This window comes from Anoplolepis gracilipes, chromosome 2, assembly GCF_047496725.1.
Source record: "Anoplolepis gracilipes chromosome 2, ASM4749672v1, whole genome shotgun sequence".
NCBI lineage: Eukaryota > Metazoa > Arthropoda > Insecta > Hymenoptera > Formicidae > Anoplolepis > Anoplolepis gracilipes.
In genome coordinates, this window is record NC_132971.1 from 12475714 (window position 1) to 12489560 (window position 13847).

The 13847-nt window shown below is 35.7% G+C and overlaps 1 protein-coding gene across 15 annotated transcripts in view; it reads left to right on the plus strand.

Moving 5' to 3' along the window:
* Positions 1 to 13847, plus strand: part of Rdl (Resistant to dieldrin) — an 85548-nt gene that overhangs the window by 44469 nt on the left and 27232 nt on the right. For 9 of the 15 annotated variants that reach the window (XM_072910176.1, XM_072910189.1, XM_072910187.1 and 6 more), the window contains exon 3: positions 922 to 989. In XM_072910176.1, the coding sequence (XP_072766277.1) occupies positions 922 to 989 (68 nt within the window). Of the gene's footprint in view, positions 1 to 921; positions 990 to 5834; positions 5903 to 13847 lie in introns of all 15 variants that reach the window. The other 6 variants (XM_072910181.1, XM_072910228.1, XM_072910241.1 and 3 more) reach the window with 1 other exon arrangement.

Here is a 13847-nt window from a genome sequence, read left to right on the forward strand (position 1 = left end):
TTCACCCTCTGCCTGAAATTCTCGTCCATAAACTTTTCTCGGTGAGATACCGCTTGATCGACCGCGATTACATTTTTCCGCTTCGTCTTTACGGCCGACCAATTCGACCGGCAGCAGATTTATCGATTTCAAAAGCGCTTTCGTGTCTCACATCTGGTATAGACCATTGGAATTCTCACGAATCCTCGTCAGTTTTTGAATTTAGATTTTGTAAACGTTGTGAAAGAGAAATATATCTTATATCACGTTGAAATAACGTAAACAATTATTTAGACATAAAAAATAGTAATTTGTGTTTAATTTTATATGACAAATGATAAAGAAATTAGTGATCACATAGCTACGAAAAAAAAAATATATATTCTTGACGAATAACTAATGTATTTGACAGGTTTAACATTAAAAAAGAAAGAATAAACGAAAAAGATCAATAATTTTTCGATTATTCAGCACTCTTCAATTTAATACCATTAACTTAAAAAATGTTAACTTGTTTCGATTTTGAAATTAAATGTACATATAACAAATAAATCTTGGAAAACAACGTTACACAGTGTTGTAAATAATAAAACGGATAGAAGCAAAGCCTTCTTTGGGAAATAATAACAACCGAGCACATGTAAATTAGCTGATGAATTATTATCAGACGTGTTTCGTCTAATCGAAAGCGATTACCACTTTCAGCGATCCATCCAACGTAGCGACATCACCAACATGCCATTTTGCATTCACAGTAAACTCACAAAACGCTACCGAATGAAAGAAAGAAAGAAAGAAAGAAAGAAAGAAAGAAAGAAAGCAATATGTGTGATATTCGTGAGATTAACGAACGAATGCCATACAGTCACTCTCACCAAGTGTAGCTTGTGTGGCCGCGGCCGGAAAAACCGGCGACTCAGACTTACTAACCTTCGATTTCAGGTCCTCCCGTCGAGGTGGGCGTCACCATGTACGTCTTGAGTATCAGCTCCCTATCCGAAGTGAAAATGGTACTACCTCTAGGTCTTACTCAGTAATTTCCGCTGAAAGTTACTTATTAACTGTCGTTCTCAGCTAAACACAAAATCCTCCACTCCCCTTCTCCCCCATCGGTCTCTTCGCTCAAGCAACCACACTTTTTAGTGCCCGTGTATTTTCAAATTCAACGATTGCTGCTGATCGTTACTGAATTGTCATCAGCATCTTTTTATTCACACTGACACACACACATACACACATACACACACACCACACACACAAACACACACACACACACACGAGAGCATAGACACATCTGGGAGATACACGAGCATATTTCATTATAATGTTGTACATACACGCGCACACGAGTGTGCATTCTTCCCATTGTTTTGATCAATCCTCCAAAGACTATATACATTAAAATAACTATGTGTATGTACAGATTCGGAAAATTATACACTACGCAATATAATTTTCACTCTATTTGTGTTTGCAGTTATTAAGGCACATAAACGTCCCATTATTGTCTCGTTAGATAAACAGGTAGTTTAGCACAATGCATAATGTGATTCACAATTTATTTGAAAAATCAACAAAGATAACGAGAGAGCAAGACATATTGATTCTAGCGGTTAAACTCTCAAAATATCGATTGCATTAACGATCAACAATTTGCAATCCGGGCGGTTTTTCCGGGCGTCGTCTGTGTCGCTTCAATGAAATAATTCACTTGTGTCGTTAATCACGCACTAATTGGAGCGATACTTTCAGCGGTCGAATCGGTCCTTCAATAAACACGTCCCGTTGTTTAATATGTACATTCTTTGTGAAGCGTGAATTATCTTCGTTATCTAACGAAGGCCGGGTCACGGGATTATTTCGCTTCGAACGCGCACACATAACGATCGATTAATTGCTGCTCCGCGAGTTGTAATCTCTCATCTCGTTTTAGTACAACGAAAAAAACTTGGTCCTCGAGACACCATCGATCGAGACGAGACGAGAGAGACAACCTGACGATGAAATCAGTTTGCTTGTCGGGCGCAGATGCTCATCGCCTTAGGTTATACGCTTCTTTGATGTGTTTTTCATTTAACGACGACGTTTGGAATCGCGACAATTGCATAATGCGATTAATTCCAACGCGAACAATTCCAACTTCTCGAGGTAAAACATTAAATTTCTTAGTGCGTTCTGAGGAATCAATTAAACGCAAATATGCAGAAGAGAATCAATTGCTACTCCATGAAGCTACGAATACAGAAGAGAGTTGCCTATATCGTACTATTTAGGAAATTTTACGTTGTATGTCCTATTTGGCATTAAATTGTTACGCAGGTTAATATTGGATATTTTTTTAGTTAATGTTTAAGACACCTATGGTTAGATTTAACCTTTTGTCAAAAACAAATTAATTTATTATAAATCTTTTTACGACCTAGTGTAAAAAATATGGTTTAAGCAGTAAAATCTCTAATTGGTCTTCTAAATCATAACTTTCTTTAAAAATAGTAAATTTGCGAATGGAAATAAAAAAAATGTGAATGAGCATAGAAATAATTTACTAATACATACCTGTTTATATAAAACAAATAAAGAAACATCCAATATATAATATTTAATGATATAATAATATATATTTATATTATTAATATTATTAATAATATATTTAGTTTACTAATTCACATTTCATATTAAATCATGTTTTATCAATAACAAATAAGGAAGAAAATTCAAGATAAAAATATTAAATGACATATTTATAAGTAACAGTTGGAATAATAATAAATTTTTACCTTTTTTATATATTTTCTTAAATCATACTGGTACGATTTAAAAACCTTATGAACTAATTTAAGAAACATGATCAATTTATTTATAAATTTGATGTTGATTTAATCTTTATAATAAATGTAATATATACGAAAAAATAAATGTAAAATATTTTACAATAAACTTACTTTTAGAAAAATACAAAAACACAGAATAAAACTGTATGATTAGATTATTATCAAGTAAAATATATTGGTTAGAAGTTACATTAACCGTATCAGATCTTTTTAAATAATAGCACGCATAAAATAAGATGTAATCTGGCAACTTTTTATTTATACTTTTGATTGCTCATTTATTTCATATGTTTACCATTAGGTATGGTTTATATTCATTAATTATGAAGAAATTTATAAGATACGCGATTTAGTAAACCAGTACGATATAAGCAACTCTCCGACATTTCTTGAGCAAAATTAATCCTTAAACAACATAAATATTTTTCGCGTTTTCAATCATATCAGAGTTATCGATCGATTTTTATAATTTGATTTTCTTTGTGACATCACGTATTTCGAGTCACTATGAAAGAAACAACGCTCTGTCAAAACACTTGCTTATTAAATATAAACAATTTTCAAAATAGATGTAATAAAATGATACGATTTCATATTGTGCGTGTGTGTTTTGTTCTTATATTATGCATTTTTTAAAATTTAATTAACATAACACAAGACTCGAGAAACATTTGATTACTGATTGATAAAAAAAGAATTATTCCGTAATACATAATTTGCTTTACGAATATGAATTCTTAAAAAAGTAAATTTTTTCGTTTCTATCAAAATGGCAAAATTATTTTAGTTTACACATTCTGCAAATATATATTTATTGTTCGCAGACATAACGGCATAAAAATTATGTTAGTATTTCATGTATAAAACGCACTTTGCGCGCGATAACGATTACGCGATGCGGTTTACCGCTTGTACTTCGGAACTACCGAAATAAAGCCAACCAAGCCGAATCTCCTAACTCACTTGATATATTGTAGTGCCTCGTGGTCTGTCCGCTTATCGCGGTACTAGTTTACACCGACATAGAAATGTGTGTGCGCGTGTATGACCTTATACGCACTCTCCCGTACATACACAGACACACATACCCACACAACATAATATATATATATATATATATATATTTTAGTAGCGAGCAACAGAAAAAAGACACTACTAAAAATGGACAAAGTACTATTTCATATTTCAGATAATAAATATATACTGGCTATCCTCTACGCTCGGGAAACGAAGCTGTAGTTTTAGCAAACGGGACTGCGTAGCTAAATCTTAAAAAAAAAAAAAAAAAAAAAAAAAGAAACAGAACAAAACCCGATTCGTTATAAATTATTGCGAGATAATTAAACGTGCGAGAGTCAGATTTATTTCGACAAAAATAATCTTTCGTGTACAAACATATACTTGATGTGATTTTATATACTGTTGAAGAAAATTGATTGACGCGAAAAAGCTATCAAAAGTTTCGACATTGACGGAAAGATCTACAAAAATCGTGAATCAACACCGAAACGAATTTCAGTCGCTTCAAACTACGCAGTTCGTTTTCTGCGAGCGTGGAAAACTTAGTTCACTGATCTCCTGCCTGACTTTTTGAGCCTGGGCTGCCCCGAGCGTCACGTAGTGTTAGAGAGAACGTGAATGAGGAGCGTCTCTTTTATTGCTTTCTGCTCTCAGGGAAAAAAATAGTATTTTGTTCAATATATTAAACACGCACGACCGTCCCGTTAGACCGTTTCTTAGACGCTCTATAGCTGCTATGCCGCGGTTGCTGAGATGGGCTGCCGCCTGCAAAACCATTTACAATTATTATTACTCTATGTCCCGCCGCCCTATTGAAAAAAAAATCTGCCCCCCTCCCCCTTTTGCCCGACACATCCGCCATTTTCTCTGTCTGAACACCGCACGTATCACACGTTCGTGAATGAACACGCGAGAATGAACAATTCGATCGAAATCCCTCGATCGTGATATCCGTCCGAGTCCCTTCCAGCAGCTCTCTTTCAGTATTCAAGACATCCCCCTCACAACTCCAGAAGCTAAATATAAGTAAATAAATTTCGCCCGGAATCGACAATCGCAATGACAATGACAGCAATTCAGTGTAAAGTAACGATGTCGTTCGACGAACGTTCGACAAGACGACGCGTTATTTTCGACAATGGAAAGGCGTTTAATATACATATAGGGCGAAAAAAAGGACTGTAAAGCAAGCCAGATTTCCCTGAGATACGTACACGTATAGCCACAACAAGCCAAATTGGAATACGACGTGACGATCGGCAAAAACAAGACGCACTAAGAACGAAAGAGAACGAACGAGAGTGAAAGAAAGAGAGAAAGAAAGTACAAAGCAAACTACGATAAAAAGCGACGTGATATAAAGCAAAAGACAATAGTAGTAAGGTAATTTCATACTGCTACGTGGCTGTGATGTGTATGTAATATTTACGTAAGAGCCTAATATGTAATGAGACAAGTATGAGTGATTCTTCCAGCTTGGAAGGCAACGTGGCCTGAGACAACGAGTCCTGTTGATTTGGTTCCGTGCAGGGTGCGAGCTCTCCTCAACTTTGTCCAACTTTATGCCTTACCTCTAGCTCACAAATTATAGACGCGGGCGCGACACGTGCTTCCCGGAAGCAACTCTCTTTCTCCCTCTGTTAGAAGAACGGCAATCCATTTCCCGATTTATCCGAAGACTCGAGAACAAAAATCGTCGATACTCGCTTCTGCGATGAATCTCGATTCTTCTGATAGAGACACGTCGTCGTGCGCGCGACAAGTCAAACGTGTCACGTGATACAATCCTTTAAAGTTTAAAGGATGTTAAGTTTCAACGCGCACGTGAGTCAGAGGTAAAGGAAGATTCAATGCATTTTTACTCTAATCTGTTAATTATCACTTATTATATGTAGATATATAATCTATTTATCTCGTACACATACACGATAGGTCGTACACGGATTAATTAGAGATTGGCGGGTAATCACAGCGACCAAGGCCGGATGGTTTTGTTGATTGCAGGTCCGCCCGTGGAAGTCGGCGTCACCATGTATGTCCTCAGCATCAGCTCCGTGTCCGAGGTGTTGATGGTACAGTTTGCATTCAAATTCATACAAAACTCTTGACATCGACAGTTGTTCGTCCGTTCATTTATTTCGTCTGGTCTTTCGCGAACGATCCCTCCTATCCCATCCCTATCACATGTTCCACGTATTGAAACGCGACAACGAGAACATCCGTTCCCGCGCGACACAATCCCTATTGCATCACGATGGCACGATCGACCGTAATGTCAAAATTGTGTCTCGATATCGCTTTTAAAAAAAAAGAGAGAGAATTTTAACCTCGGCGTTTAATTGGATCGATCATCACGTGTTGAGCGTGCCCATCATGAAACTGATGCCACATCATTGATCGAATCAGCTTACCAGTCGCGCCGCTTGCTTCCGATTACCATACATTCGCAATATCATCTGTTTCGGTTTGTTTATTTTTTGCTGTACGTGCGCGCGCGTTCTCTGTCACGGATATTTGGATAAAAATATCCACGCCAATCAAAAACGAACCGTTGAAGTTTTGTTGTCAGATTGCCGTACGAATTCCGTAATAATAAAAAATATCGCGCGTTCACAGCGTTATAAAATGTCGAAAAGTCGCAACGAGACATATTAAAAAAATCGAGAAAAATTTATGTTACTTTTATTACATATTGATTCGCGAACGTAAAATCTTCTATAATATTGTATAACAATGTAAACGTATATAATGGTATCTCCGCGCGTACATATACGTTCATATCTGTTTAAATCTCGAGTCGTTCTCGATATCTGGTGGCGGAAAAGTGCGCCAGGGGAAATAGATGCAACGCAAATACCAATGTTTATGTCGGCAGCAAGAGGCGTATCGACACATAGCCACGGAGTCATAGACGCTACATACATATATATATTTATATAAATATATATCCCATATACACTTATACACATATATACATATATCCCATATACGTACATATATACACGCCGATACATACACAAACGACAACAGTATACACACTGATGGCCTACTAACCTACGTTTTTATAGCTCGTCACAGCTGTTTGGTTGGCTGAACTGTTACAAGGGAACCTTGCTACGTTCCACAGTCTTCGCAAGATATATTCTTGTCCACTTCGTTTATGGTTTATGGTTGAGTCGTTTGATTCGATTTGCGATGTTCTTGTTGCATGGCCCTACCCGCGGTGCTCGAACCAATGATAAAGGATGATGACGGTTTCGCGCGCGCGATAAATCCAAGTGGAAAAATTCCGAGAGAGCCACCACCGTCAACGGCACCGAGATAGCCCTTTAATCTCCCCGGGGGACCATTAAATCCTTTTCGCAATATCGCGCGGCTGTGGACCGTTTCCCAGCGTTCAAAGCGCTCGTAAATAAGTCAAAAATCCGTGCTCGACTTTTTACCATCTTTCCGGAAAATCCACAAGACCGAAAATCCCATCGGGATTCCTCTGAAACGAAAAGTAACGTGCATACTGTTGAAAGTCAATCTAACTAAACAAGCATACGAGAAGAGAATATAGTACATGAAATATCATAAAATAACAGTACGATGCTTGTACTTGACGTGACCGTGATTAATTGGCATGGCAATTATTAAATTATTATCTCGGATCGAGCACCGTAGGCCGCACATATGTACGTTGAGATACCGATACGGGTAATCGTACACTCTTACGCATCCTTTACACCTGTGTGCACATACATATACACATACATACATGTACATATATATATATGTATATGTATATTTATATATTTTTTATATTTATATTTATATATTCATGCATACAATAAAAAGTAAAAGTGTACGTATACGTATCCTACGGTATGATACACGTATATATATATATATATATATATATATATATATATATATATATATATATTCGTATTTGTTTCTCAATATCTGAGGTATATAATGGCACCGTACAACGTACTACGCATAATCCTGTAGTAATCGAAGGTATATTTGTTCCGGTGTCGACAATCAGTTTCAAACTGGCACGAAACTGGATCCGCCCTTTATCGAACTATATCCCAAAGTGTACACTTTGAAGATTGTGGACCTCTTTAAGATCCCCCATTTCTCCGGCAATTATATCAGAAATAATTATACCAGAAATTACCAAAAACGCCGATAAAAATTTCTACAGCATTCTGACCGGTGACATTTTTGATCCGTCGATTTACAAAAAGAGAAAAAATATGTCCACAATCCGTCAGGTCAAAAGATTTAACGCGACTTTCGCCGATTCTGTGACCTTCCCTTCGGTACGATAAAACTTTCAGAGCCTCGGCTCGCGCACAATGAATTTGAGAGCGGCTGTAACGTTGACTTGCCACAGGCCGGAACACCGACTAGAGAGCTACCGCCTGTGAGAGATCGACTCTCCTCTGCATATTTGACACATAATCGTACGAGGGGTATATAGGGGCATATATTCCCGTTTGCTGCTGCCCCTGCCCCTTTCTTCCCCCTGAGAGATCCAGAGTCCAAGTTTGGAGCTGAATGTGCGAGGCTGGACCCCAGGTGTTGAGCCCTGTGCGGAAACCAAATCAAGTCGACACTGTCACCTGGGACGTGACGCGCGAATTTTTACATCCGCTGGCGAATCTTCATTTTACTTCCATGTCCTCCTCCTTCTTCTCGTTTCACTTTCACCGACTTCCGTGAACCTATTTCCTTTCAAGTTGCAAAAAGGCGACTTCCAATCGTCCATTCTCTCGAGGGCCACTCTTCGGACTCTCTGGCCGACATGTCCGCGAACAACGAGACGATTTTCCTAACAATTTGTCTTTCCCTTCTCTTCTCGTTTACTTTCGAGAAAATCGACAAGCGAAACGCCGGGCGAAGAGAATATAATACGGTGAAAGAGCCTTTCATGCTCTCGTTGATCGTAGTCTTCCCGGTTGGACGGGACCGAGAAAGAAAGAATAAAATGAAGGTGAAGAGAGAAAGAGAGAGGGAGGGCACGGAAGAAGTATCGACAGAAAATACCCCGCGGCCCTCGAAGAACATCGTTCTACCCCTATTCCCTTCTCCCTCGGCCAGCCAATGATTGCATACCAAACGAAGAGTATAGCTCGTACGACGTTGCGACTACATCGAGACTATACCGATATACATATATAATTGCATTTGCATATATATATCTCGTATATATTATATATATATTTATGCTATATATATCGTAAATATATACTGACACCTATATGAGCTGTGTCATTGTCAGTGTGTGCAGTGCGCTTCTGGTTGCTATGAATCACGTCTCTCACGCTGTATATTGTATTATACATATATGATTCTACAAGCGCGCGAGCGCGTGTATACGTCACATACGCGCGCGCGTGTTCGCGATATGTGTGTAACGTGCATACGTGTGTGCGTGTGTAATGTGTGTGTTGTGCGCGCGTATAAGCTTGCGTTTATATACTATGTGTCCTTCTCGGTGTGCGTATATTGTATACCTGACGCGTAACACAATTCACACACACATACACACACACACATATATATAAATGTATATATATATATATAGTGTGTATATATGTATATATATAGTGTGTGTGTGTGTGTGTGTGTGCTTGAGCGCGACACATTATGGTAATCGCGCTCGTCGAGGCGCGATGGACTCCAAACGAAATGGAGCGGTCCTCCTCGAATGAGCCCCTCTCTCGCTTCCATCACTTGCCATACAGCATCGTATTTTGCGCCGCTTTCTCTATTTTTTTTTTTTTTTTTTTTTTTATTTTTATTTTTGATTGGCTTGCGAGCTTTTGCCTGAAATGCTTCCACAAAGCTTTCCTCTTGCCTTTTATTACTTACGCTTCGATCTGCGCGTATAATAAAGATGCTTGCTCGTACTTATTCGCATTCCTCTCGAATTGTTTTACCGACTGTTGTAATCGTTCAAATTGTTCGATTCACACTCAAATACATTATCGTATAAAATTCCGTTGAAATAAACGGAGATATTTAAGTATAATTAAACGACAAGAGTAGACAATGTTTATCTAAATATCTTATTATTTTCTTATAGAATATTGATTTTGATTGCATGTGTTTTCATGCGAAGTAATTAGTCTAGTATAATTTTTATAGAAAGAGAAAAGAAAACATGTAATGCTAATGCACTTTTTCATATAACTCTTTTATAAGATAAATTATTAGACATGATTAGATTCTTTACTTAGAATGACAAAATGAATGTTTAATTATAGAAAGCATATAGAATAAAGCATTCTAACTTTGTGAACTAGTATATCTCAGTTATTCATACAGTTATCGAAAACTGTCTTGAACAAAAGTTTCACAGCTTCAGGCGGAACTATGACACATACAACATTAAACATTTTCTTGAATATTTAATGTAACAGAATGAGAAAGAAAAAAGAAAAAACATAGATTCTTTTACAATTGCATATTCAAATTTTAGAATAATATCTCTATTGAGCGAAATAATGAAAATGTGGAATATTTTGACTTTTTATTTTAATCTGCTTCATATATAAGTTTCTTCGTATTAGTACCAATTAATTTTATTAGGTTTGCAATTTTTTAAATTTTTATTTTAATATTATATTATAATAATTATTAATTTTATTATTCTAGAAAACGCATAACTAACATTAATTATTCCCTGATATGCGTTTAAATAGAGCCCTTGTATATAATTTCTCCTAAAACTAACAAACTTTTAGTTAAAACTATTTTCAACTACATATATAATAGAGATAATTTAGGTCATAAAGCTAAATGCGATATACTCCATATCTCAGAATATGTAAGTATGCATAAATGAGAATATATTCTCATATATTTAGAAACATATATCTGGAAATGATGCAAAAACTCGCTTACCCTAGAATTTGATCCCGGATTAATTTTATATCCTTATTAATAAGTGAATTTGTGTCCAGTTTCTGAATGTAATAATAGCAGCAAATTTTGAACAAGCTTAAAATTAAACATTTCTCAACTATGTTATCTAGACAGAGCATATCGCAACATAGTTACAAATTGGGAATTACGCACGAAAAATATAGAAAAAGCAAAAAGTATAATAAACTAAAAAGAAGGAAAGAAAGGGAAGTTATATAGGAAATCACAGGGAGAAGAAATTCTCTTTCGAATATTCGCGTGGGAAGTAGTTGACAGTGATCAGTTAATAACACCCGAGAATTTGTTAGCGCAGTAATTACACGTCACGACGTAACCGCAGTGCGCCTGGAGAGCCGCCAGAAACGCGAACGATGAGAACTTCCGGACCATACGGCATATCCACAGGACACTAAAATCTTTCATATCTGTCGACATATTCGCGTATTTAAACCGCGAGATTAATTACTTATCGTATATTCATTCGTGACATTTTAAATCTTTAAATATTATATATAGTGTTTTTAAGAATACGATACAATTTTATATATGTTTATATATAAATTGTCATTGATTTTCATAATTATTGGTCTGTCAAAAACTGTAGTCTTTCGATTCTGCATATGCAGCTTTAATTAATCAAGCGAAGATGAAATGGTAACATTTCTAAAGTAAATCGAAAAATACAAATTGAATGAACATAGTATAAGCAAATACGCTAGGCATGTTAAATTCTTCATAGCAACACGATGTAAATAGTAAAAGAAAAGTCTTTACTTGAAAGAACAGTCTTCGTGTATGCGTGCGCACGTCGTTAAAGAGGGTGGCAAATTTTGCTCCCGGAGGGACTCTCCCTCTTGTCACGGATGGCCATGACACCTTATTGAAGTTGCAAAATTCCAAACTTTATTCTCTCGGTTTTTAAAATTTTTTTAGAATTTCGTGTCTGTTGGTAGTTAATAGTAAAAATTTTGGAAAAAACTAAACTGAAACTTACGTTGTTGCTAACATTGCTACTGATGAGATAATTAAATGAGTCGATAATGGGAAAATATATGAAAAAAGCAAGTAGAGTAGAAATAAAATAAAACTTAATTAAAACTGTAAATTAAGCGTAAAAACGATTCAATCTCAAATATATTTTCCAAGACAATTAAAGCATTTTAGCATAGCAATTTTGCAATATAAAAGACTAATTTCAGAGATAATAATCAATTTTTATTATTCTATTGTCTCGCTCAAATATATCGTTATTAAAAGAAAGAAAACGAACTGCACAAAGAAAAATAAAACTTTTTGCAAGTACTAAATTAATTCTTGCATTATTTTTTATGAAAGAAAAACATACGTGAAGATAATGGGTAAAAAATGTTTAAAGATGCTACACAACACCTTCCTTATACAACGCGTGGTGCATGAATTTTGTAGCACGTTTGCACGTAGTGGTTTCGTCGCAAATATGTATATCCGTTTTAGATATATGTGTGATACGTATATATGTAGTCACCATATACATACACAGTCCCTACATCTTATCTCGTCGCGTGTATACATGAATTATATTTCGCGTCGCGAGATTCTTGTCCTATGATCGACCCTAACGTCGGCAGGAATCTCGATGCTCACGAGGCGTGTGTAGGTCACGCATATGTTCTCGCATAAGATTTTCAGCCATAATCGTGCCTAGCATCGTATAATTATAAACTATTAACTCACCGTCCTTTGAGCGTTATTATAACAGTGCTCGTATCTAGATTTTTAACGTGCCTCTGCAATATAAAATTAATTGAGAAAATTACGATAGTGTAGTGAATATAGCACAGAGAAAGAGAGAGAGAGAGATAGAGAGAGAGAGAGAGGGAGAGAGAGAGAGAGAGAGGGAGAAAAATAACTTGTTTTTTAATCATTTACGTGATAATTATCAAAGAAAAAAAACCATACGAAACAAGATTCAACAAATATATCACAAATTCATTAAAAAATAATAATCATACATTTTAATTGTTACAAAATATAATGTTACACGTTTATCTAGATATATTATTTAGCAAGTAATCGCGAACGATAAATTTTATAGAACCTTGTGTCTATCTTTACATTCTCTATGCTTGCAAGAATCTCTTTTAAATAAAATATCCCGTCTTTAATTATAATTTAATGATAATTAAATTCTATTATAGTTTAATCCGATAATACGGTAAGACAACGAAACCTTGTAGATATCAAGCAAGTTTTGGACATATTTCCTTCAAGATTTCTTGCTGTAATAGCGAGACGATTAAGGAACTTTCATCTCGGATAATAAATCATCTTGTCTATTTCACTCAACGCGCTCAAAAGTACTTTCTCTCCCTTTCTCTCTCTCTCTCTCTCTCTCTCTCTCTCTCTCTCTCTCTCTCTCTCTCTCTCTCTCTCTCTCTCTCTCTCTCTCTCTCTCTCCTTCTCTTCTTAGGCTTAATATATTCAAACTTTCTTAGGTATACAAATAAACATTTTGGCGAAATATCGACGGTGGAGTAATTTAGAAAGCTTGTGATCGAACTAACGTTGCAAAATATTATCCGCGCGAAAATAGTATAGAATTATTTTAAGGTTTTCAGATCTACATGGAAGTTATTTTTTTGTACAGGAGCAACTTTTTATAACCTAACATTATTTTCATTAATCATAAAATTTGTCTCTTTTAGTGTCATAAATATTTTATAGAGTCTCTATAATATTTTATATCATAAACACTATATGTATATACATGTATAAAATTTTATCGTCGGCAAAATAATCGTGAATCGTTATAAAATTTTCTACTCAACTTTGTTTAATCGTTCATTATATATACCATTATATGTACCATAACTTTAATCCGCGAAACTTTTATCAATTTTATATATATATATATATAATTGCGTATTTTTCCAACGATCGCAAAACTTATTCGCTAACAAAATTTAATAAAGAGATATTTATAGAAATCTTGCGTTTAATATAATGTTGAGAAAATTCAATAATGAAATCATCTCATGGTCGTCAGTCACGTTACTCGGGATCGATCTCGCTCGAGCTCCTGTACACGTCGCTCAGATTCGCTCTATCGTGCCA